The sequence below is a fragment of the Oncorhynchus masou genome, chromosome 24, assembly GCF_036934945.1.
Source record: "Oncorhynchus masou masou isolate Uvic2021 chromosome 24, UVic_Omas_1.1, whole genome shotgun sequence".
Classification (NCBI taxonomy): Eukaryota; Metazoa; Chordata; class Actinopteri; order Salmoniformes; family Salmonidae; genus Oncorhynchus; species Oncorhynchus masou.
This window is the reverse complement of record NC_088235.1, coordinates 17,286,491-17,314,166: the sequence shown is the minus strand read 5'-3', so window position 1 is coordinate 17,314,166 and position 27,676 is coordinate 17,286,491. Positions and strand designations below refer to the sequence as shown.

The 27,676-nt window shown below is 42.3% G+C and overlaps 1 protein-coding gene across 1 annotated transcript in view; it reads right to left on the bottom strand.

The window, feature by feature from the left end:
- LOC135511865 (lutropin-choriogonadotropic hormone receptor-like) overlaps positions 1–27,676 on the bottom strand; it is a 50,663-nt gene that overhangs the window by 7,358 nt on the left and 15,629 nt on the right. The window contains 10 exon segments of the mRNA XM_064933365.1: positions 183–407; positions 982–1,044; positions 1,138–1,326; positions 6,317–6,391; positions 6,952–7,020; positions 7,364–7,441; positions 7,768–7,848; positions 8,006–8,080; positions 8,776–8,796; positions 8,798–8,848. Coding sequence (XP_064789437.1) covers positions 183–407; positions 982–1,044; positions 1,138–1,326; positions 6,317–6,391; positions 6,952–7,020; positions 7,364–7,441; positions 7,768–7,848; positions 8,006–8,080; positions 8,776–8,796; positions 8,798–8,848 — 927 coding nt within the window.

Here is a 27,676-nt window from a genome sequence, read left to right as displayed (position 1 = left end):
CTTCACACGTGACAGTAGCAGGTTAGGAGATTATTTTAGCTAACCTTAAGCCTTTTCCTAACCTTAACCTAATTATCCTAACCTGCTCTGTTCATTCAACTAACCTGCTGCGTAAGTTTTCCTAACTTGCTACTAAGTCACTTCCTGTCGTAGCTGTACACCACCTAGTCAAAACCCTTTACCTGGTGATCAGTACAATCAGCACGGTCATGTTCCCAGCCACAGCGAACACCGTAATGAGCCAGGTGACTGCACGGAGGAAGGAGTACCCCAGCAGGTCCTCACAGGGGTTGAAGGCATCAGGCTCTGGGGTGCACTGGAAGGGTCCAGGACACAGGCTCAGCTGCAGGTCTGGGTATTGGAGGTTGATGTCATACAGGTCTGTTACATTGTCTGCTGATGGGTCCCTGTAGAAAAGGGGAAGACAACATTGAGCAGATAATTTGAGACCAAAAAAAGAAAAGAAAATGTGCAATCAATGGTTAAAAAACAGCCTGTCTGTCACGCCCTGGTCGAAGTATATTGTGTTTGTCTGCGTTTAGTTGGTCAGGCCAGGGTGTGACATGGGTTTATTGTGGTGTGTTTTGTCTTGGGGTTTTTGTTAGGTATTGGGTTTGTGGCTTAGTGGGGGTATCTAGCAAAGTCTATGGCTGTCTGGAGTGGTTCTCAATCAGAGGCAGGTGTTTATCGTTGTCTCTGATTGGGAACCATATTTAGGCAGCCATATTCTTTGAGTGTTTCGTGGGTGATTATTCCTGTCTCTGTGTTTATTGTCACCAGATAGGCTGTATTAGGTTTTCACACATTTATTGTTTTGTGTAGCTATTTCATGTCGAGTCATTTATTAAAGAACATGAATAGCCACCACGCTGCATTTTGGTCCGCTTCTCTTCCACCAGACGAAAGCCGTTACACTGTCAATAGAGACCGCTACATGTGTAGAGAACTTTCCCCTGATACATGGTGCAATAATTGTCTTACATGATTTTATCGTCATCGCACAGCCTTCTGAGGTTTGGAGAGAGTGCAAGGACAACTTTTTCCCTTTGGATGGATAAGGAGAAAAACAAACAGGAAGGTTATAGTAGGCTCTTGAATGTCAAACTGTGTGTGTACCAATATGTGATGTGTACCTACCTGTGTTTGCGTCGCCAAGTGTGGAAGGCACAGCAATGGCTGGGGTAAGTGACCTCTGCCACCTCTAGCTCTAAGAGGCTTTCCAGAGGGGGTAGAGTCTTCAGGTAAGGGGTAGAACGGGCAATCAGGACCTTCAAATGTCCCAAGCCTCGACGGGGGAGGGTGTGGAGAGCTGTGGAGGAGATGTCACTGGACAACAAACATACAGTAAACACCAGTGTTTTTTACAATAGAAACAATAGAAACTTAATTGTCTATAGTTATGGCAAACAACTGAAAATTGTCTTTTGTTCTCTTCACCCCCCCCCCCCGATCGGACGAAAATAAATGAAAGCTCATCCTTTGTTCAAAAATTACTTTTTTGCCTTCATTCAGATTACAACTTCTCATTTCCAACTAATTGAAAATGCAATTATCGACGTTTCTTCAACAAGCCATACAAAGCTGGTTACAATATCAGTTTTATCCTCCAGAAAATATATAACAAATATTACAACGAATGTTATGGATAAACTCAGATATATTGATTAATATAAAAACATTTGTAATGGAAAAAATGTTTCAAAATGTGATTATATTTATTCATGATATTACAAATAGAAATGGAGGAGTTATGTCACATATGCAGTTATTGAAAATATCTGGGAATATCTGCTCAATCCAAATTTACAACCAACTGATTGCAACACTTCCACAAAAATGGAGGCAAGTGGAAAAGGGAGAAGGAGGGAACTTGTTTGCCTGCCATATATTAAAGATACAAATTGGCTGAAAAGAACTGGCTTAAATAGAAAAACATAGTGCCTTGCGAAAGTATTTGCCCCCCTTGAACTTTGCGACCTTTTGCCACATTTCAGGCTTCAAACATAAAGATATAAAACTGTATTTTTTTGTGAAGAATCAACAAGTGGGACACAATCATGAAGTGGAACGACATTTATTGGATATTTCAAACTTTTTTAACAAATCAAAAACTGAAAAATTGGGCGTGCAAAATTATTCAGCCCCTTTACTTCCAGTGCAGCAAACTCTCTCCAGAAGTTCAGTGAGGATCTCTGAATGATCCAATGTTGACCTAAATGACTAATGATGATAAATACAATCCACCTGTGTGTAATCAAGTCTCCGTATAAATGCACCTGCACTGTGATAGTCTCAGAGGTCCGTTAAAAGCGCAGAGAGCATCATGAAGAACAAGGAACACACCAGGCAGGTCCGAGATACTGTTGTGAAGAAGTTTAAAGCCGGATTTGGATACAAAAAGATTTCCCAAGCTCAGACCACTGCAAATCTACCAAGACCTGGCCGTCCCTCTAAACTTTCAGCTCATACAATGAGAAGACTGATCAGAGATGCAGCCAAGAGGCCCATGATCACTCTGGATGAACTGCAGAGATCTACAGCTGAGGTGGGAGACTCTGTCCATAGGACAACAATCAGTCGTATATTGCACAAATCTGGCCTTTATGGAAGAGTGGCAAGAAGAAAGCCATTTCTTAAAGATATCCATAAAAAGTGTCGTTCAAAGTTTGCCACAAGCCACCTGGGAGACACACCAAACATGTGGAAGAAGGTGCTCTGGTCAGATGAAACCAAAATTGAACTTTTTGGCAACAATGCAAAACGTTATGTTTGGCGTAAAAGCAACACAGCGCATCACCCTGAACACACCATCCCCACTGTCAAACATGGTGGTGGCAGCATCATGGTTTGGGCCTGCTTTTCTTCAGCAGGGACAGGGAAGATGGTTAAAATTGATGGGAAGATGGATGGAGCCAAATACAGGACCATTCTGGAAGAAAACCTGATGGAGTCTGCAAAAGACCTGAGACTGGGACGGAGATTTGTCTTCCAACAAGACAATGATCCAAAACATAAAGCAAAATCTACAATGGAATGGATCAAAAATAAACATATCCAGGTGTTAGAATGGCCAAGTCAAAGTCCAGACCTGAATCCAATCGAGAATCTGTGGAAAGAACTGAAAACTGCTGTTCACAAATGCTCTCCATCCAACCTCACTGAGCTCGAGCTGTTTTGCAAGGAGGAATGGGAAAAGATTTCAGTCTCTCGATGTGCAAAACTGATAGAGACATACCCCAAGCAACTTACAGCTGTAATTGCAGCAAAAGGTGGCGCTACAAAGTATTAACTTAAGGGGGCTGAATAATTTTGCACGCCCAATTTTTCAGTTTTTGATATGTTAAAGTTTGAAATATCCAATAAATGTCGTTCCACTTCATGATTGTGTCCCACTTGTTGTTGATTCTTCACAAAAAATACAGTTTTATATCTTTATGTTTGAAGCCTGAAATGTGGCAAAAGGTCGGAAAGTTCAAGGGGGCCGAATACTTTCGCAAGGCACTGTAGCAGTGTTGGGTGATTTGGAAAGCCATAGTCAGTCAATAAATAATATAATAATACTCATAGGAAAGGTTTTCATCTTTTTCTCACAATTTGTGTGCCACGTCTTGGCCTTAGTTATCTGTGTTTTCTTTATTATTTTTCGTTAGGCCAGGGTGTGACATGGGTGATTTATTGTGTGTAGCCTTGTCTAGGGGTTTATTAGATTTATGGGGTTGTGTTCAGTGTAGTTGTCTAGGTAAGTCTATGATTGCCAAGAGTGGTTCTCAATCAGAGGCAGGTGTTTATTGTTGTCTCTGATTGGGAACCATATTTAGGCAGACATATTCTTTGGGTATTTTGTGGGTGATTGTTTCCTGTTTCTGTGTTCTCTGCACCAGTTAGGACTGTTTCGGTTTTGCCACGGTTTCTTATTTTGTATTTGTATAGTGTTTACGTTTTCGTCTTTATTAAAGATGCTTAACAATAACCACGCTGCATTTTGGTCCTCCGCTCCTTCCCAGGAAGAAAACCGTTACACTGTGGATAATATACAATTAGAACGATTCAATTTTTTTGTAAAACATCACAGCACAATTAAAAATGTATGGCACATGGAAACCAAACAAGGGAGGTCTATGGTGATAGGTGGGATTAAAGAGTTTGTTTGGTAATGTCTTGATGTTATATATATATAACTACCATGCAAAATGTGTATGTAAAATGTGTAGGTAAAATGTATGTATGTTTAGCAAAAAAGCTGTAAAAAACAAAACTAAGATATTTGTCCTCCGAAGGGAGGGGGGGGGGATAAAATGAAAACATAAAAAATTTGCAATGGATGGAGAGTATGTTGTGGGGCCTTGATCAATGCCCCAACAGTAGGGGATTGTTGTTAGGATGTGAACCCAGCAGCACTCCAGTTGCCAGAGCAATATCCCCCTTTTTTTCCCTCATGGTCCGGCCTGGGATGCCAACAGGCAAATAAGTCTAACTCCTTAGTCACTGGGCTACTTACCACCCCAGAGCTAACCCTAACCTTTCACCCTAACATAATTTACTTAGGGCTGCAATCCCATTAACGGGATGATATGACAACAGCCAGTGAAAGTGGAGGGCGTCAAATTCAAAACAGAAATTTCATAATTAAAATTTCTCAAACATACATGTATCTTATACTGTTTTAAAGGTAATCTCGTTGTTACTCCCACCACAGTGTCCGATTTCAAATAGGCTTTACAGCGAAAGCACCACAAACTTATGTTAGGTGACCACCAACTCACAGAAAAACACAGCCATTTATCCAGCCAAAGAGAGGAGTCACAGAAAGCACAAATAGAGATAAAATTAATAACTAACCTTTGATGATCTTCATCAGATGACACCCATAGGACTTCATGTTACACAATACATGTATGTTTTGTTTGATAAAGTTCATATTTATATTAAAAAAATATGAGTTTACACATGAGTTTACAAACATCCAGTGATTTTGCATAGCCACATCAATTCAACAGAAATACTCATAAATGTAGATGGATATAAAAGTTATACACATGGAATTATAGATATACCTCTCCTTAATGCAACCGCTGTGTCAGATTTGTTCGATAATGTCCATTATTTATTTCCAAGTAGCTACTTTTGTTAGCACGTTTAGTACACAAATCCAAACGCTCGTGCAGGTCCATCCGAATGTTGGGCGAAAAATTCCAAAAGTTATATTACAGGTCGAAGAAACTTGTCAAACTAAGTATAGAATCAATCTTTAGGGTGTTATCATAAATCTTCAATAAAGTTCCAACCGGAGAATTCCTTTGTCTGTGCGTGACCAGCCCATGACTCTCTGCCAGACACCTGGCTCATTCAGCTCCCATTCAGCCTCACAACACAGTAACTGCCTCATTCAAGTTTCTAAAGACGGTTGACATCTAGTGGAAGCCCTAGGAAGTGCAACTTCATCCATACCCCACTGTGAATTCAATAGGGGCTGGGTTGAAAATCGATCAACCTCAGATTTCTCACTTCCTGTTCAGATTTCTTCTCAGGTTTTTGCCTGCCATATGAGTTATGTTATACTCACAGACATCATTAAAAGAGTTTTAGAAACTTCCGAGTGTTTTCTATCCAATACTAATAATAATATGCATATATTAGCAACTGGGACTGAGGAGCAGGCCGTTTACTCTGGGCACCTTTCATCCAAGCTACTCAATAATGACCCTGCAGCAATAAGAAGTTATTAACACTATTTTTTTAAAGATATTAACAAAGTAAAGCAGGGTGCAAAAAAACAACACTACTAGACTAGACAACATGCATACCATTACAATCTCATAAATACTGAGATAGACCTGGTCGACAAATCGTAGATTACAGCATAAGCCTTGTAGTGTTGAACATGGATGAATAATCATTATGCCTAAGAAATCCCTCCAATGCACCATAAACCACAAGTTCTCTATGATAAAAATGGATCCGTAGTCAGATGTTGTCTATGTAATCTTTGTTAAAGGTATAACTAATGTGTATGTTTGACATTGTCCTTTATAGGTAGTGAAACAGGAAATACTGGGGCTCTGTGGAGGTCAGTGTGGCAGGAAGGGTGTGAAACAGGAAATACTGGGGCTCTGTGGAGGTCAGTGTGGCAGGAAGGGTGTGAAACAGGAAATACTGGGGCTCTGTGGAGGTCAGTGTGGCAGGAAGGGTGTGAAACAGGAAATACTGGGGCTCTGTGGAGGTCAGTGTGGCAGGAAGGACGTTTATATTATAGGAATGGATTATTATACTGAAGGTGAATTTTACATTATGGTTGTCAAAGGAAGTATTCACTTACAGCATAATTGGCCCTGAGGCCCCCTCAAAGGCATCTTCATGGATGTTCCTCAGATACCTGTTTCCTTTCAGAATCCTACACAAGAAAACAGTCAAATACATGGGATGAGGTCATGTTTGTCTTCATCACAGATGAGCACAAGCCATGACAGTTATATACTTACAATAAATGAGTGAAATATGGGCGTTTTGCTTTTGGATTCTGATATTTGTCCCTTTTTTGTTTTTTTCTTCTCTAAAACCTACGCTTTTCTATGGATGCCCAACTGATCCTCATCTCAACTAACTAACTAACTTATTAAGCTTTGTTTGTTTAGACTCCTTGAAAGCGATTCTGGCGAGACCAAGACGCCGCTGACGCCTCAGCGTGGCAAGGGGGTAAAATAAACAACGGGGCACCCAATCAATGTTTTGTCTCACAAGACATTTATTTACTGGTACATTGAGTTTCTTTGATTAACCCAAGCCTTCGACACAACTCTGAAACAACAGCCCAACAGGCTTAGAAAAACTCACAACAGCAGCTCCTGCTGAGAGAGAGGATGTGTGCGTGTGTGTGTTTCAGGCACATTGTTGTAACAACTGAAACTCAGCAGCATCGGAGAGAAATGTTGATTGTTTGAGGGGAATACATACAGTTTATCCAGATTTGTTCCGTTGAAAGCGTGTGACCTGATTTCCTTGAATCCATTTTTTATAATTTTCCTGGAAGAAAAACATTTCTAAGCATTTCATTTGAATTGGTTGTCAATGTCAGCTTCGCCGATTTACAATTGCTTGCAGACATACACAATTTACAAGTGCTGTCCTAAACCTGGACTCAATGACAATTATAATGGTTACTGCAACCAATTAGATGAGGTTAAATGAAATCAGCAGTGAAACGATTCTTAGGTTACATGAAACGCCTAGATGAGAGAACTCTCTAATCAATGATCTGAACACGTGCTGAGAAAATTAAAGCCCACAAAACAAGTAATTTGCTCAAGAAAGTATGGCTGTTTGAAGTATGGCTGAAAATAAGTCATAGTATTGTACTGATACTCACATGTACACACTCTCCTCTGTGATACCTTGAAAGGCATTGGCAGGTATGCTGTCGAGATGCATGTTATCTCCCAGCTCACTGAACACAGAAATGAGGAGGAGAGGATAAGAGAGAAAAGGGGAGAGGAGAAGAGGAGAGGTGAGATGAGCAGAAAGAAGCAAAGAGTAGAGAAGAGATACTAAATATCAGTGCCTGGCCACTGAACATGTCATGTCACAGACCAGGGTCAGTTCCTTTTCAGTGAGAAAAATTGGAATTGAAATTGCAGGGCAACACTGGGGTTAAGTGTATATTATCTTAAAATGGGTGAAGCTATATTATCATAACATATGATTTTAAAATATAAGGTAGACCAACATCAACTTGTAATCCAGTTTCAAGTGGGTCAAGTTCTGTATACGTACAGGAAGAAGTTATCCAGTATCACCAAAGAGGACATGGTGGAGAAGTCAGGAAAATGTATTATTCCTGTGTTACAGATACTCCTGGGAGAGAGAAAAGAGGAGAAGGTGGGAAAGAGGAGATGAAGAAAGAAACAGAGGTACATATATATATAAATTGAACATTGACAAACAGGTATTGTACCTGGAATTACAGTTGTATGGTAACTAACAATATACTGTACTTGTAATAAAGGCTTACAGGTATCTCAGCCTGGGCAGATCAGTGAAGGCCCCCTTCTCTATACTGATCAGATTTCTGATGTTCTGTATCTGTCTAAGGAATAACAGAAAACAGAGCAATATTAACATTTATTTAAAAAAAAAGTTAACATTGATTTCCAATAGCCCAATCAAGTAACATATATTTTTACTCATGAGTGTACTTGTGACTCATACTTTTAAATGTTTTTGTTACAGTAATGTTATATCTAGGAATGAAGAGGATAAAGTAAGTCAATTATATTCTGCATGCATTGTTGTGTTCAAGGCAGACTAATGGATTTAGATAATGGCTCATTCAAGGTAGACTAATGGCTTTAGATAATGGCTCATTCAAGGCAGACTAATGGATTTAGATAATGGATCATTCAAGGTAGACTAATGGATTTAGATAATGGATCATTCAAGGCAGACTAATGGGTTTAAGATAATGTCTCATTCAAGGTAGACTATTGATTTTAGATAATGGCTCATTCAATGCGGACTAATGGCTTTAGATAATGGCTCATACAAGGCAGACTAATGGATTTAGATAATGGCTCATTCAAGGTTCAATGAACCACAAATCTTCACATTAACCAGTGTATTACAGTAACATCAGAGCTTATCAGGGTAGGAGACAACACAGTCTAATCCATGGCCTCCAATGGAACAAAACGTTATCTCACCAACTGAAACCTTGACAATTTTGAGATGAAAGTTCTGTAATTGGTGTGCGTGCGTGCGTGCGTGCGTGCGTGCGACACTTACATCTCAGCCAAGCTGTGGAGAGAGGAATGCATGGTTTCTTATGTTCCTGATGCAGTCACTCTGAGAGATCTCACTGTGGCAGAAAAATACACAGCATAATGTACATTCCCATTCTAAAGGAATATCCGTTAATCATCGAATAGAGATTATGCAGAGCGTAGACTGCAAATGGAAGAGTGAAATAATACGTATTGTGATGAGGTCAAGGTGACGAGGCTCAGAGAGGAAGAGAAGCGTTATGACACGTCTTTAAAAAACAAAGAAATGCAGTGAGGAAGGCTCTAGTGACATGCCCTTGACTGTTTCCTGTGTTCCTGATGATGCCCTTGCTACCCTCCAACCCATGCCCCATCCCAAACCAACCTCCCACACCCTCTCAACCCCCTTCTCCTAGTGTTAATTATACCTTTTTATAGACCTCCATATGTTTGACCTTTCCAAGCCACCGTACCGCCGACTGATCTGTAATTAACCAACACTTTCCATTTAGATAGCCATTTAGATTCCATCTTAAACCAGAGAATAATTAAACCTAGCGACCCACTATGCTTATATTTTCACTCAGCCCCGTGTGTGTTGTGTGTGTGTGTACCTTCCCTCTTAAGTTGTTGTATACCATCTTAATTAGCATTACTTTTGGAGAATGATTAAAAAGCCATTTCAGAGCATCATCATCCTTGGAGGAAAGTGAGTGAGTCCAGTCAATGTGAGTCATCCATGACAAGACAAGACCATCTGAACTCCGCAATAGCAAACTGGCCAGTGTGACCTAGGACTAGATTAAATCAGATTGACATAGCAGTTATTTTGGAGGTGTCCGAGGTGGAACTGTGTTAGAACTGTCAAATCCACAAGCGGTTTGTTACGTTACCTGATCGCGGACACTGCCATTGGATGCAACAAAACATGCATGAGCCTAACATCAATGGGTTGACATTGGAGTCATTATTTCTATAATTTATAGAGACTACACTTTCTAGTGACTTCTAACGTGGTAGGAAAATAAGGAAGGGAGTGGTTGTGATGTCTAATATGCTTGGGATGCTTGGGATGACAAGGAAGGGAGTGGGGTTGTGAGTGGGTTGTGACGTCTAATATGCTAGGTATGAAAAGGAAGGGAGTTGTTGTGATATCTAATATGGCAGGGATGTCTAATAAAGGGAGTTGTCTAATATTAGGGATGATAATGAAGGGAGTGGTTGTAATATGGCTAGGGATGGAGTGGTTGTGATGTCTAATATGCTAGGGATGACTAAGGAAGGGAGTGGTTGTGATGTCTAATATCTAATATGCTAGGGATGAAAAGGAAGGGAGTTGTGATGTCTAATATGATATCTAATATGGATAAAGGGATGATAAGGAAGGGAGTGGTTGTGACGTCTAATATGCTAGGGATGACAAAGGAAGGGAGGGGTTGTGACGTCTAATATGCTAGGGATGATAAGGAAGGGAGTGGTTGTGACTTCTAATTGATATCTAATATGGTAGGGATGACAAGGAAGGGAGTGGTTGTGTCTAATATGCTAGGGATGATAAGGAAGGAGTGGTTGTGATGTCTAATATGTCTAGGGATGATAAGGAAGGGAGTGGTTGTGATGTCTAATATGCAGGGATGATAAGGAAGGGATGATGGTAGGGATGATAAGGAAGGGAGTGGTTGTGATGTCTAATATGCTAGGGATGATAAGGAAGGGAGTGGTTGTGATGTCTAATATGCTAGGGATGATAAGGAAGGGAGTGGTTGTGATGTCTAATATCTGTGATGCAGTAGGATAATAAGGAAGGGAGTGGTTGTGATGTCTAATATGCTGTCTAATATGGTAGGGATGATAAGGAAGGGAGTGGTTGTGATGTCTAATATGTCTAATATGCTAGGGATGATAAGGAAGGGAGTGGTTGTGATGTCTAATATGCTAGGGATGATAAGGAAGGGAGTGGTTGTGATGTCTAATATGCTAGGGATGATAAGGAAGGGAGTGGTTGTGATGTCTAATATGCTAGGGATGTAGGATGATAAGGAAGGGAGTGGTTGTGATGTCTAATATGCTAGGGATGATAAGGAAGGGAGTGGTTGTGATGTCTAATATGCTAGGGATGATAAGGAAGGGAGTGGTTGTGATGTCTAATATGCTAGGGATGATAAGGAAGGGAGTGGTTGTGATGTCTAATATGCTAGGGATGATAAGGAAGGGAGTGGTTGTGATGATGCTAGGGATGATAAGGAAGGGAGTGGTTGTGATGTCTAAAATGGTAGGGATGACAAGGAACGGAGTGGGTTGTGACTTCTAATATGCTAGGGATGTGGGTTGTGAATGTCTAAATATGCTAGGGATGATAAAGGAAGGGAGTGGTTGTGATGTCTAATATGCTAGGGATGATAAGGAAGGGAGTGGTTGTGATGTCTAATATGCTAGGGATGATAAGGAAGGGAGTTGTGATGTCTAATATGCTAGGGATGATAAGGAAGGGAGTGGTTTGTGATGTCTAATATGCTAGGGATGATAAGGAAGGGAGTGGTTGTGATGTCTAATATGCTAGGGATGATAAGGAAGGGATGATGTCTAAGGAAGGGAGTGGTTGTGATGTCTAATATGCTAGGGATGATAAGGAAGGGAGTGGTTGTGATGTCTAATATGCTAGGGATGATAAGGAAGGGAGTGGTTGTGATGTCTAAAATGGTAGGGATAACGGAGTGGGTTGTGACTTCTAATATGCTAGGGATGATAAGGAAGAAGGTTGAGTGGTTGTGATGTCTGATGCTAGGGATGATAAGGAAGGGAGTGGTTGTGATGTCTAATATGCTAGGGATGATAAGGAAGGGAGTGGTTGTGATGTCTAATATGCTAGGGATGATAAGGAAGGGAGTGGTTGTGATGTCTAATATAGGGATGCAGGGATGATATGCTAGGGATGATAAGGAAGGGAGTGGTTGTGATGTCTAATATGGATGATAGGGATGGTTGTGATGTCTAATATAAGGGATGAAGGGGAGTGGTTTGATGTCTAATATGCTAGGGATGATAAGGAAGGGAGTGGTTGTGATGTCTAATATGGTAGGATGATAAGGAAGGGAGTGGTTGTGATGTCTAATGCAGTAGGATGATAAGGAAGGGAGTGGTTGTGACGTCTAATATGCTAGGGATGATAAGGAAGGGAGTGGTTGTGATGTCTAATATGGTAGGGATGACAAGGAACGGAGTGGGTTGTGACTTCTAATATGCTAGGGATGATAAGGAAATATGTCTAGGGATGATAAGGAAGTGGTTGTGGAGTGGTTGATGATGTCTAATATGCTAGGGATGATAAGGAAGGGAGTGGTTGTGATGTCTAATATGGTAGGGATGATAGTGGATGATATATGGAATGGGAGTGGTGGTTGTGATGTCTAATATGCTAGGGATGATAAGGAAGGGAGTGGTTGTGATGTCTAATATGGTAGGGATGATAAGGAAGGGAGTGGTTGTGATGTCTAATATGCTAGGGATGATAAGGAAGGAGTGGTTGTGATGTCTAATATGCTAGGGATGATAAGGAGTGGTTGTGATGTCTAATATGGTAGGGATGATGATGTCTAATATAGGGATGATAAGGAAGGGAGTGGTTGTGATGTCTAATATGCTAGGGATGATAAGGAAGGGAGTGGTTGTGATGTCTAATATGCTAGGGATGATAAGGAAGGGAGTGGTTGTGATGTCTAATATGCTAGGGATGATAAGGAAGGGAGTGGTTGTGATGTCTAATATGCTAGGGATGATAAGGAAGGGAGTGGTTGTGATGTCTAATATGCTAGGGATGATAAGGAAGGGAGTGGTTGTGATATGTAGGGATGATAAGGAAGGGTAGTGGTTGTTGATGTCTAATATGCTAGGGATGATAAGGAAGGGAGTGGTTGTGATGTCTAATATGCTAGGGATGATAAGGAAGGGAGTGGTTGTGATGTCTAATATGCTAGGGATGATAAGGAAGGATGATAAGGAAGGGAGGGAGTGGTTGTGATGTCTAATATGATGATAGGGATGATGTCTAATATGGTAGGGATGGAAGGGAGTGGTTGTGATGTCTAATATGCTAGGGATGATAATATGCTAGGGATGATAAGGAAGGGAGTGGTTGTGATGTCTAATATGCTAGGGATGATAAGGAAGGGAGTGGTTGTGATGTCTAATATGCTAGGGATGATAAGGAAGGGAGTGGTTGTGATGTCTAATATGCTAGGGATGATAAGGAAGGGAGTGGTTGTGATGTCTAATATGCTAGGGATGATAAGGAAGGGAGTGGTTGTGATGTCTAATATGCTAGGGATGATAAGGAAGGGAGTGGTTGTGATGTCTAATATGCTAGGGATGATAAGGAAGGGAGTGGTTGTGATGTCTAATAGGGATGATAAGGAAGGAGTGGTTGTGATAAGGAAGGGAGTGGTTGTGACGTCTAATATGCTAGGGATGATAAGGAAGGGAGTGGTTGTGATGTCTAATGCAGTAGGATAATAAGGAAGGGAGTGGTTGTGATGTCTAATATGGTAGGGATGACAAGGAAGGGAGTGGTTGTGATGTCTAATATAGTAGGGATGACAAGGAAGGGAGTGGTTGTGATGTCTAATATGCTAGGGATGATAAGGAAGGGAGTGGTTGTGACATCTAATATGGCAGGGATGATAAGGGAGTGGTTGTGACGTCTAATGCAGTAGGATAGTAAGGAAGGGAGTGGTTTTGATGTCTAATATGCTAGGGATGATAAGGAAGGGAGTGGTTGTGATGTCTAATATGGTAGGGATGATAAGGAAGGGAGTGGTTGTGACGTCTAATGCAGTAGGATAATAAGGAAGGGAGTGGTTGTGATGTCTAATATGCTAGGGATGATAAGGAAGGGAGTGGTTGTGATGTCTAATATGCTAGGGATGATAAGGGGAGTGGTTGTGATGTCTAATATGCAGTAGGATAGTAAGGAAGGGAGTGGTTTTGATGTCTAATATGCTAGGGATGATAAGGAAGGGAGTGGTTGTGATGTCTAATATGGTAGGGATGATAAGGAAGGGAGTGGTTGTGATGTCTAATATGCAGTAGGATAATAAGGAAGGGAGTGGTTGTGACGTCTAATATGCTAGGGATGATAAGGAAGGGAGTGGTTGTGATGTCTAAAATAGTAGGGATGACAAGGAACGGAGTGGGTTGTGACTTCTAATATGCTAGGGATGATAAGGAAGGGAGTGGTTGTGATGTCTAATATGCTAGGGATGATAAGGAAGGGAGTGGTTGTGATGTCTAATATGCTAGGGATGATAAGGAAGGGAGTGGTTGTGATGTCTAATATGCTAGGGATGATAAGGAAGGGAGTGGTTGTGATGTCTAATATGCTAGGGATGATAAGGAAGGTAGTCGTTGTGATGTCTAATATGCTAGGGATGACAAGGAAGGGAGTGGTTGTGACGTCTAATATGCTTGGGATGACAAGGAAGGGAGTGGTTGTGATGTCTAATATGCTAGGGATGATAAGGAATGGAGTGGTTGTGACATCTAATATGCTAGGGATGATAAGGAAGGGAGTGGTTGTGACGTCTAATATGCTAGGGATGACAAGGAAGGGAGTGGTTGTGATGTCTAATATGGTAGGGATGATAAGGAAGGTAGTGGTTGTGATGTCTAATATGCTAGGGATGATAAGGAAGGGAGTGGTTGTGATGTCTAATATGGTAGGGATGATAAGGAAGGGAGTGGTTGTGATGTCTAATATGCTAGGGATGATAAGGAAGGGAGTGGTTGTGATGTCTAATATGCTAGGGATGAAAAGGAAGGGAGTGGTTGTGATGTCTAATATGCTTGGGATGATAAGGAAGGGAGTGGTTGTGATGTCTAATATGCTAGGGATGATAAGGAAGGGAGTGGTTGTGACATCTAATATGCTAGGGATGATAAGGAAGGGAGTGGTTGTGACTTCTAAACGCAGTAGGATAATAAGGAAGGGAGTGGTTGTGATGTCTAATATGGCAGGGATGACAAGGAACGGAGTGGTTGTGACTTCTAATATGCTAGGGATGATAAGGAAGGGAGTGGTTGTGATGTCTAATATGCTAGGGATGATAAGGAAGGGAGTGGTTGTGACATCTAATATGCTAGGGATGATAAGGAAGGGAGTGGTTGTGACATCTAATATGCTAGGGATGACAAGGAAGGGAGTTGTTGTGATGTCTAATATGCTAGGGATGATAAGGAAGGGAGTGGTTGTGATGTCTAATATGGTAGGGATGATAAGGAAGGGAGTGGTTGTGACTTCTAACGCAGTAGGATAATAAGGAAGGGAGTGGTTGTGACATCTAATATGCTAGGGATGATAAGGAAGGGAGTGGTTGTGATGTCTAAGATGCTAGGGATGATAAGGAAGGGAGTGGTTGTGACATCTAATATGCTAGGGATGATAAGGAAGGGAGTGGTTGTGACTTCTAACGGGAGGATAATAAGGAAGGGAGTGGTTGTGATGTCTAATATGCTAGGGATGACAAGGAAGGGAGTGGGTTGTGACTTCTAATATGCTAGGGATGATAAGGAAGGGAGTGGTTGTGATGTCTAATATGCTAGGGATGATAAGGAAGGGAGTGGTTGTGACTTCTAATGCAGTAGGATAATAAGGAAGGGAGTGGTTGTGATGTCTAATATGCTAGGGATGATAAGGAAGGGAGTGGTTGTGACATCTGATATGCTAGGGATGATAAGGAAGGGAGTGGTTGTGATGTCTAATATGGTAGGGATGATAAGGAAGGGAGTGGTTGTGATGTCTAATATGCTAGGGATGATAAGGAAGGGAGTGGTTGTGATGTCTAATATGCTAGGGATGATAAGGAAGGGAGTGGTTGTGATGTCTAATATGCTAGGGATGATAAGGAAGGGAGTGGTTGTGATGTCTAATATGCTAGGGATGATAAGGAAGGTAGTGGTTGTGATGTCTAATATGCTAGGGATGATAAGGAAGGGAGTGGTTGTGACTTCTAACGCAGTAGGATAATAAGGAAGGGAGTGGTTGTGATGTCTAATATGCTAGGGATGACAAGGAAGGGAGTGGTTGTGACTTCTAATATGCTAGGGATGATAAGGAAGGGAGTGGTTGTGACGTCTAATATGCTAGGGATGATAAGGAAGGGAGTGGTTGTGACTTCTAATGCAGTAGGATAATAAGGAAGGGAGTGGTTGTGATGTCTAATATGCTAGGGATGACAAGGAAGGGAGTGGTTGTGACATCTGATATGCTAGGGATGATAAGGAAGGGAGTGGTTGTGATGTCTAATATGGTAGGGATGATAAGGAAGGGAGTGGTTGTGATGTCTAATATGCTAGGGATGATAAGGAAGGGAGTGGTTGTGATGTCTAATATGCTAGGGATGATAAGGAAGGGAGTGGTTGTGATGTCTAATATGCTAGGGATGATAAGGAAGGGAGTGGTTGTGATGTCTAATATGCTAGGGATGATAAGGAAGGTAGTGGTTGTGATGTCTAATATGCTAGGGATGATAAGGAAGGTAGTGGTTGTGATGTCTAATATGCTAGGGATGATAAGGAAGGGAGTGGTTGTGATGTCTAATATGCTAGGGATGATAAGGAAGGGAGTGGTTGTGACTTCTAATATACTAGGGATGATAAGGAAGGGAGTGGTTGTGACGTCTAATATACTAGGGATGATAAGGAAGGGAGTGGTTGTGATGTCTAATATGCTAGGGATGATAAGGAAGGGAGTGGTTGTGACGTCTAATATGCTAGGGATGATAAGGAAGGGAGTGGTTGTGATGTCTAATATGCTAGGGATGATAAGGAAGGGAGTGGTTGTGACGTCTAATATCCTAGGGATGATAAGGAAGGGAGTGGTTGTGATGTCTAATATGCTAGGGATGATAAGGAAGGGAGTGGTTGTGATGTCTAATATGCTAGGGATGAAAAGGAAGGGAGTGGTTGTGATGTCTAATATGGTAGAGATGACAAGGAAGGGAGTGGTTGTGACATCTAATATGGCAGGGATGATAAGGAAGGGAGTGGTTGTGATGTCTAATATGCTAGGGATGATAAGGAAGGGAGTGGTTGTGATGTCTAATATGCTAGGGATGATAAGGAAGGTAGTGGTTGTGATGTCTAATATGCTAGGGATGATAAGGAAGGGAGTGGTTGTGATGTCTAATATGCTAGGGATGATAAGGAAGGGAGTGGTTGTGATGTCTAATATGCTAGGGATGATAAGGAAGGGAGTGGTTGTGATGTCTAATATGCTAGGGATGATAAGGAAGGGAGTGGTTGTGACGTCTAATATGCTAGGGGTGACAAGGAAGGGAGGGGTTGTGACGTCTAATATGCTAGGGATGATAAGGAAGGGAGTGGTTGTGACTTCTAATGCAGTAGGATAATAAGGAAGGGAGTGGTTGTGATGTCTAATATGGTAGGGATGACAAGGAAGGGAGTGGTTGTGATGTCTAATATAGTAGGGATGACAAGGAAGGGAGTGGTTGTGACGTCTAATATGCTAGGGATGATAAGGAAGGGAGTTGTTGTGACATCTAATATGGCAGGGATGATAAGGGAGTGGTTGTGACGTCTAATGCAGTAGGATAGTAAGGAAGGGAGTGGTTTTGATGTCTAATATGCTAGGGATGATAAGGAAGGGAGTGGTTGTGATGTCTAATATGGTAGGGATGATAAGGAAGGGAGTGGTTGTGACGTCTAATGCAGTAGGATAATAAGGAAGGGAGTGGTTGTGATGTCTAATATGCTAGGGATGATAAGGAAGGGAGTGGTTGTGATGTCTAATATGCTAGGGATGATAAGGGAGTGGTTGTGACGTCTAATGCAGTAGGATAGTAAGGAAGGGAGTGGTTTTGATGTCTAATATGCTAGGGATGATAAGGAAGGGAGTGGTTGTGATGTCTAATATGGTAGGGATGATAAGGAAGGGAGTGGTTGTGACGTCTAATGCAGTAGGATAATAAGGAAGGGAGTGGTTGTGACGTCTAATATGCTAGGGATGATAAGGAAGGGAGTGGTTGTGATGTCTAAAATGGTAGGGATGACAAGGAACGGAGTGGGTTGTGACTTCTAATATGCTAGGGATGATAAGGAAGGGAGTGGTTGTGATGTCTAATATGCTAGGGATGATAAGGAAGGGAGTGGTTGTGATGTCTAATATGCTAGGGATGATAAGGAAGGGAGTGGTTGTGATGTCTAATATGCTAGGGATGATAAGGAAGGGAGTGGTTGTGATGTCTAATATGCTAGGGATGATAAGGAAGGTAGTGGTTGTGATGTCTAATATGCTAGGGATGACAAGGAAGGGAGTGGTTGTGACGTCTAATATGCTTGGGATGACAAGGAAGGGAGTGGTTGTGATGTCTAATATGCTAGGGATGATAAGGAATGGAGTGGTTGTGACATCTAATATGCTAGGGATGATAAGGAAGGGAGTGGTTGTGACGTCTAATATGCTAGGGATGACAAGGAAGGGAGTGGTTGTGATGTCTAATATGGTAGGGATGATAAGGAAGGGAGTGGTTGTGATGTCTAATATGCTAGGGATGATAAGGAAGGGAGTGGTTGTGATGTCTAATATGGTAGGGATGATAAGGAAGGGAGTGGTTGTGATGTCTAATATGCTAGGGATGATAAGGAAGGGAGTGGTTGTGATGTCTAATATGCTAGGGATGAAAAGGAAGGGAGTGGTTGTGATGTCTAATATGCTCGGGATGATAAGGAAGGGAGTGGTTGTGATGTCTAATATGCTAGGGATGATAAGGAAGGGAGTGGTTGTGACATCTAATATGCTAGGGATGATAAGGAAGGGAGTGGTTGTGACTTCTAACGCAGTAGGATAATAAGGAAGGGAGTGGTTGTGATGTCTAATATGGCAGGGATGACAAGGAACGGAGTGGGTTGTGACTTCTAATATGCTAGGGATGATAAGGAAGGGAGTGGTTGTGATGTCTAATATGCTAGGGATGATAAGGAAGGGAGTGGTTGTGACATCTAATATGCTAGGGATGATAAGGAAGGGAGTGGTTGTGACATCTAATATGCTAGGGATGACAAGGAAGGGAGTTGTTGTGATGTCTAATATGCTAGGGATGATAAGGAAGGGAGTGGTTGTGATGTCTAATATGGTAGGGATGATAAGGAAGGGAGTGGTTGTGACTTCTAACGCAGTAGGATAATAAGGAAGGGAGTGGTTGTGACATCTAATATGCTAGGGATGATAAGGAAGGGAGTGGTTGTGATGTCTAAGATGCTAGGGATGATAAGGAAGGGAGTGGTTGTGACATCTAATATGCTAGGGATGATAAGGAAGGGAGTGGTTGTGACTTCTAACGCAGTAGGATAATAAGGAAGGGAGTGGTTGTGATGTCTAATATGCTAGGGATGACAAGGAAGGGAGTGGGTTGTGACTTCTAATATGCTAGGGATGATAAGGAAGGGAGTGGTTGTGACGTCTAATATGCTAGGGATGATAAGGAAGGGAGTGGTTGTGACTTCTAATGCAGTAGGATAATAAGGAAGGGAGTGGTTGTGATGTCTAATATGCTAGGGATGACAAGGAAGGGAGTGGTTGTGACATCTGATATGCTAGGGATGATAAGGAAGGGAGTGGTTGTGATGTCTAATATGGTAGGGATGATAAGGAAGGGAGTGGTTGTGATGTCTAATATGCTAGGGATGATAAGGAAGGGAGTGGTTGTGACGTTTAATATGGTAGGGATGACAAGGAAGGGAGTGGTTGTGATGTCTAATATGCTAGGGATGATAAGGAAGGGAGTGGTTGTGATGTCTAATGCAGTAGGATAATAAGGAAGGGAGTGGTTGTGATGCCTAATATGCTAGGGATGATAAGGAAGGGAGTGGTTGTGATGTCTAATATGGTAGGGATGATAAGGAAGGGAGTGGTTGTGATGTCTAATATGCTAGGGATGATAAGGAAGGGAGTGGTTGTGATGTCTAATATGCTAGGGATGAAAAGGAAGGGAGTGGTTGTGATGTCTAATATGCTAGGGATGATAAGGAAGGGAGTGGTTGTGATGTCTAATATGCTAGGGATGATAAGGAAGGGAGTGGTTGTGACATCTAATATGCTAGGGATGATAAGGAAGGGAGTGGTTGTGACTTCTAACGCAGTAGGATAATAAGGAAGGGAGTGGTTGTGATGTCTAATATGGCAGGGATGACAAGGAACGGAGTGGGTTGTGACTTCTAATATGCTAGGGATGATAAGGAAGGGAGTGGTTGTGATGTCTAATATGCTAGGGATGATAAGGAAGGGAGTGGTTGTGACATCTAATATGCTAGGGATGATAAGGAAGGGAGTGGTTGTGACATCTAATATGCTAGGGATGACAAGGAAGGGAGTTGTTGTGATGTCTAATATGCTAGGGATGATAAGGAAGGGAGTGGTTGTGATGTCTAATATGGTAGGGATGATAAGGAAGGGAGTGGTTGTGACTTCTAACGCAGTAGGATAATAAGGAAGGGAGTGGTTGTGACATCTAATATGCTAGGGATGATAAGGAAGGGAGTGGTTGTGATGTCTAAGATGCTAGGGATGATAAGGAAGGGAGTGGTTGTGACATCTAATATGCTAGGGATGATAAGGAAGGGAGTGGTTGTGACTTCTAACGCAGTAGGATAATAAGGAAGGGAGTGGTTGTGATGTCTAATATGCTAGGGATGACAAGGAAGGGAGTGGGTTGTGACTTCTAATATGCTAGGGATGATAAGGAAGGGAGTGGTTGTGACGTCTAATATGCTAGGGATGATAAGGAAGGGAGTGGTTGTGACTTCTAATGCAGTAGGATAATAAGGAAGGGAGTGGTTGTGATGTCTAATATGCTAGGGATGACAAGGAAGGGAGTGGTTGTGACATCTGATATGCTAGGGATGATAAGGAAGGGAGTGGTTGTGATGTCTAATATGGTAGGGATGATAAGGAAGGGAGTGGTTGTGATGTCTAATATGCTAGGGATGATAAGGAAGGGAGTGGTTGTGATGTCTAATATGCTAGGGATGATAAGGAAGGGAGTGGTTGTGATGTCTAATATGCTAGGGATGATAAGGAAGGGAGTGGTTGTGATGTCTAATGCAGTAGGATAATAAGGAAGGGAGTGGTTGTGATGCCTAATATGCTAGGGATGACAAGGAAGGGAGTGGATGTGATGTCTAACATGCTAGGGATGATAAGGAAGGGAGTGGTTGTGATGTCTAATATGCTAGGGATGATAAGGAAGGGAGTGGTTGTGACATCTAATATGGCAGGGATGATAAGGAAGGGAGTGGTTGTGATGTCTAATATGCTAGGGATGACAAGGAAGGGAGTGGATGTGATGTCTAACATGCTAGGGATGATAAGGAAGGGAGTGGTTGTGATGTCTAATATGCTAGGGATGATAAGGAAGGGAGTGGTTGTGATGTCTAATATAGTAGGGATGACAAGGAAGGGAGTGGTTGTGACGTCTAATATGCTAAGGGATGATAAGGAAGGGAGTGGTTGTGACATCTAATATGGCAGGGATGATAAGGAAGGGAGTGGTTGTGACGTCTAATATGCTAGGGATGATAAGGAAGGGAGTGGTTGTGATGTCTAATATGGCAGGGATGATAAGGAAGGGAGTGGTTGTGATGTCTAATATGCTAGGGATGATAAGGAAGGGAGTGGTTGTGATGTCTAATATAGTAGGGATGACAAGGAAGGGAGTGGTTGTGATGTCTAATATGGTAGGGATGATAAGGAAGGGAGTGGTTGTGACATCTAATATGCTAGGGATGATAAGGAAGGGAGTGGTTGTGACATCTAATATGCTAGGGATGACAAGGAAGGGAGTGGATGTGATGTCTAACATGCTAGGGATGATAAGGAAGGGAGTGGTTGTGATGTCTAATATGCTAGGGATGATAAGGAAGGGAGTGGTTGTGATGTCTAATATAGTAGGGATGACAAGGAAGGGAGTGGTTGTGACGTCTAATATGCTAAGGGATGATAAGGAAGGGAGTGGTTGTGACATCTAATATGGCAGGGATGATAAGGAAGGGAGTGGTTGTGACGTCTAATATGCTAGGGATGATAAGGAAGGGAGTGGTTGTGATGTCTAATATGGCAGGGATGATAAGGAAGGGAGTGGTTGTGATGTCTAATATGCTAGGGATGATAAGGAAGGGAGTGGTTGTGATGTCTAATATAGTAGGGATGACAAGGAAGGGAGTGGTTGTGATGTCTAATATGGTAGGGATGATAAGGAAGGGAGTGGTTGTGACATCTAATATGCTAGGGATGATAAGGAAGGGAGTGGTTGTGACATCTAATATGCTAGGGATGACAAGGAAGGGAGTGGTTGTGATGTCTAATATGCTAGGGATGATAAGGAAGGGAGTGGTTGTGATGTCTAATATGGTAGGGATGATAAGGAAGGGAGTGGTTGTGACTTCTAACGCAGTAGGATAATAAGGAAGGGAGTGGTTGTGACATCTAATATGCTAGGGATGATAAGGAAGGGAGTGGTTGTGACATCTAATATGCTAGGGATGATAAGGAAGGGAGTGGTTGTGACTTCTAACGCAGTAGGATAATAAGGAAGGGAGTGGTTGTGATGTCTAATATGCTAGGGATGACAAGGAAGGGAGTGGGTTGTGACTTCTAATATGCTAGGGATGATAAGGAAGGGAGTGGTTGTGACTTCTAATATGCTAGGGATGATAAGGAAGGGAGTGGTTGTGACTTCTAATGCAGTAGGATAATAAGGAAGGGAGTGGTTGTGATGTCTAATATGCTAGGGATGACAAGGAAGGGAGTGGTTGTGACATCTGATATGCTAGGGATGATAAGGAAGGGAGTGGTTGTGATGTCTAATATGGTAGGGATGATAAGGACGGGAGTGGTTGTGATGTCTAATATGCTAGGGATGATAAGGAAGGGAGTGGTTGTGACGTCTAATATGGTAGGGATGATAAGGAAGGGAGTGGTTGTGACTTCTAATGCAGTAGGATAATAAGGAAGGGAGTGGTTGTGATGTCTAATATGCTAGGGATGATAAGGAAGGGAGTGGTTGTGACATCTAATATGGCAGGGATGATAAGGAAGGGAGTGGTTGTGATGTCTAATATGCTAGGGATGACAAGGAAGGGAGTGGATGTGATGTCTAACATGCTAGGGATGATAAGGAAGGGAGTGGTTGTGATGTCTAATATGCTAGGGATGATAAGGAAGGGAGTGGTTGTGATGTCTAATATAGTAGGGATGACAAGGAAGGGAGTGGTTGTGACGTCTAATATGCTAAGGGATGATAAGGAAGGGAGTGGTTGTGACATCTAATATGGCAGGGATGATAAGGAAGGGAGTGGTTGTGACTTCTAATGCAGTAGGATAATAAGGAAGGGAGTGGTTGTGATGTCTAATATGCTAGGGATGACAAGGAAGGGAGTGGTTGTGACATCTGATATGCTAGGGATGATAAGGAAGGGAGTGGTTGTGATGTCTAATATGGTAGGGATGATAAGGAAGGGAGTGGTTGTGATGTCTAATATGCTAGGGATGATAAGGAAGGGAGTGGTTGTGACGTTTAATATGGTAGGGATGATAAGGAAGGGAGTGGTTGTGACTTCTAATGCAGTAGGATAATAAGGAAGGGAGTGGTTGTGATGTCTAATATGCTAGGGATGATAAGGAAGGGAGTGGTTGTGACGTCTAATATGGTAGGGATGATAAGGAAGGGAGTGGTTGTGACTTCTAATGCAGTAGGATAATAAGGAAGGGAGTGGTTGTGATGCCTAATATGCTAGGGATGACAAGGAAGGGAGTGGATGTGATGTCTAACATGCTAGGGATGATAAGGAAGGGAGTGGTTGTGATGTCTAATATGCTAGGGATGATAAGGAAGGGAGTGGTTGTGACATCTAATATGGCAGGGATGATAAGGAAGGGAGTGGTTGTGACGTCTAATATGCTAAGGGATGATAAGGAAGGGAGTGGTTGTGACATCTAATATGGCAGGGATGATAAGGAAGGGAGTGGTTGTGACGTCTAATATGCTAGGGATGATAAGGAAGGGAGTGGTTGTGATGTCTAATATGGCAGGGATGATAAGGAAGGGAGTGGTTGTGATGTCTAATATGCTAGGGATGATAAGGAAGGGAGTGGTTGTGATGTCTAATATAGTAGGGATGACAAGGAAGGGAGTGGTTGTGATGTCTAATATGGTAGGGATGATAAGGAAGGGAGTGGTTGTGACATCTAATATGCTAGGGATGATAAGGAAGGGAGTGGTTGTGACATCTAATATGCTAGGGATGACAAGGAAGGGAGTGGTTGTGATGTCTAATATGCTAGGGATGATAAGGAAGGGAGTGGTTGTGATGTCTAATATGGTAGGGATGATAAGGAAGGGAGTGGTTGTGACTTCTAACGCAGTAGGATAATAAGGAAGGGAGTGGTTGTGACATCTAATATGCTAGGGATGATAAGGAAGGGAGTGGTTGTGACATCTAATATGCTAGGGATGATAAGGAAGGGAGTGGTTGTGACTTCTAACGCAGTAGGATAATAAGGAAGGGAGTGGTTGTGATGTCTAATATGCTAGGGATGACAAGGAAGGGAGTGGGTTGTGACTTCTAATATGCTAGGGATGATAAGGAAGGGAGTGGTTGTGACGTCTAATATGCTAGGGATGATAAGGAAGGGAGTGGTTGTGACTTCTAATGCAGTAGGATAATAAGGAAGGGAGTGGTTGTGATGTCTAATATGCTAGGGATGACAAGGAAGGGAGTGGTTGTGACATCTGATATGCTAGGGATGATAAGGAAGGGAGTGGTTGTGATGTCTAATATGGTAGGGATGATAAGGAAGGGGGTGGTTGTGATGTCTAATATGCTAGGGATGATAAGGAAGGGAGTGGTTGTGACGTCTAATATGGTAGGGATGATAAGGAAGGGAGTGGTTGTGACTTCTAATGCAGTAGGATAATAAGCAAGGGAGTGGTTGTGATGTCTAATATGCTAGGGATGATAAGGAAGGGAGTGGTTGTGACATCTAATATGGCAGGGATGATAAGGAAGGGAGTGGTTGTGATGTCTAATATGCTAGGGATGACAAGGAAGGGAGTGGTTGTGACTTCTAACGCAGTAGGATAATAAGGAAGGGAGTGGTTGTGATGTCTAATATGCTAGGGATGACAAGGAAGGGAGTGGGTTGTGACTTCTAATATGCTAGGGATGATAAGGAAGGGAGTGGTTGTGACTTCTAATATGCTAGGGATGATAAGGAAGGGAGTGGTTGTGACTTCTAATGCAGTAGGATAATAAGGAAGGGAGTGGTTGTGATGTCTAATATGCTAGGGATGACAAGGAAGGGAGTGGTTGTGACATCTGATATGCTAGGGATGATAAGGAAGGGAGTGGTTGTGATGTCTAATATGGTAGGGATGATAAGGAAGGGGTGGTTGTGATGTCTAATATGCTAGGGATGATAAGGAAGGGAGTGGTTGTGACGTCTAATATGGTAGGGATGATAAGGAAGGGAGTGGTTGTGACTTCTAATGCAGTAGGATAATAAGCAAGGGAGTGGTTGTGATGTCTAATATGCTAGGGATGATAAGGAAGGGAGTGGTTGTGACATCTAATATGGCAGGGATGATAAGGAAGGGAGTGGTTGTGATGTCTAATATGCTAGGGATGACAAGGAAGGGAGTGGTTGTGACTTCTAACGCAGTAGGATAATAAGGAAGGGAGTGGTTGTGATGTCTAATATGCTAGGGATGACAAGGAAGGGAGTGGGTTGTGACTTCTAATATGCTAGGGATGATAAGGAAGGGAGTGGTTGTGACTTCTAATATGCTAGGGATGATAAGGAAGGGAGTGGTTGTGACTTCTAATGCAGTAGGATAATAAGGAAGGGAGTGGTTGTGATGTCTAATATGCTAGGGATGACAAGGAAGGGAGTGGTTGTGACATCTGATATGCTAGGGATGATAAGGAAGGGAGTGGTTGTGATGTCTAATATGGTAGGGATGATAAGGACGGAGTGGTTGTGATGTCTAATATGCTAGGGATGATAAGGAAGGGAGTGGTTGTGACGTCTAATATGGTAGGGATGATAAGGAAGGGAGTGGTTGTGACTTCTAATGCAGTAGGATAATAAGGAAGGGAGTGGTTGTGATGTCTAATATGCTAGGGATGATAAGGAAGGGAGTGGTTGTGACATCTAATATGGCAGGGATGATAAGGAAGGGAGTGGTTGTGATGTCTAATATGCTAGGGATGACAAGGAAGGGAGTGGATGTGATGTCTAACATGCTAGGGATGATAAGGAAGGGAGTGGTTGTGATGTCTAATATGCTAGGGATGATAAGGAAGGGAGTGGTTGTGATGTCTAATATAGTAGGGATGACAAGGAAGGGAGTGGTTGTGACGTCTAATATGCTAAGGGATGATAAGGAAGGGAGTGGTTGTGACATCTAATATGGCAGGGATGATAAGGAAGGGAGTGGTTGTGACTTCTAATGCAGTAGGATAATAAGGAAGGGAGTGGTTGTGATGTCTAATATGCTAGGGATGACAAGGAAGGGAGTGGTTGTGACATCTGATATGCTAGGGATGATAAGGAAGGGAGTGGTTGTGATGTCTAATATGGTAGGGATGATAAGGAAGGGAGTGGTTGTGATGTCTAATATGCTAGGGATGATAAGGAAGGGAGTGGTTGTGACGTCTAATATGGTAGGGATGATAAGGAAGGGAGTGGTTGTGACTTCTAATGCAGTAGGATAATAAGGAAGGGAGTGGTTGTGATGTCTAATATGCTAGGGATGATAAGGAAGGGAGTGGTTGTGACGTCTAATATGGTAGGGATGATAAGGAAGGGAGTGGTTGTGACTTCTAATGCAGTAGGATAATAAGGAAGGGAGTGGTTGTGATGCCTAATATGCTAGGGATGACAAGGAAGGGAGTGGATGTGATGTCTAACATGCTAGGGATGATAAGGAAGGGAGTGGTTGTGATGTCTAATATGCTAGGGATGATAAGGAAGGGAGTGGTTGTGACATCTAATATGGCAGGGATGATAAGGAAGGGAGTGGTTGTGACGTCTAATATGCTAAGGGATGATAAGGAAGGGAGTGGTTGTGACATCTAATATGGCAGGGATGATAAGGAAGGGAGTGGTTGTGACGTCTAATATGCTAGGGATGATAAGGAAGGGAGTGGTTGTGATGTCTAATATGGCAGGGATGATAAGGAAGGGAGTGGTTGTGATGTCTAATATGCTAGGGATGATAAGGAAGGGAGTGGTTGTGATGTCTAATATAGTAGGGATGACAAGGAAGGGAGTGGTTGTGATGTCTAATATGGTAGGGATGATAAGGAAGGGAGTGGTTGTGACATCTAATATGCTAGGGATGATAAGGAAGGGAGTGGTTGTGACATCTAATATGCTAGGGATGACAAGGAAGGGAGTGGTTGTGATGTCTAATATGCTAGGGATGATAAGGAAGGGAGTGGTTGTGATGTCTAATATGGTAGGGATGATAAGGAAGGGAGTGGTTGTGACTTCTAACGCAGTAGGATAATAAGGAAGGGAGTGGTTGTGACATCTAATATGCTAGGGATGATAAGGAAGGGAGTGGTTGTGACATCTAATATGCTAGGGATGATAAGGAAGGGAGTGGTTGTGACTTCTAACGCAGTAGGATAATAAGGAAGGGAGTGGTTGTGATGTCTAATATGCTAGGGATGACAAGGAAGGGAGTGGGTTGTGACTTCTAATATGCTAGGGATGATAAGGAAGGGAGTGGTTGTGACGTCTAATATGCTAGGGATGATAAGGGAGTGGTTGTGACTTCTAATGCAGTAGGATAATAAGGAAGGGAGTGGTTGTGACGTCTAATATGGCAGGGATGATAAGGAAGGGAGTG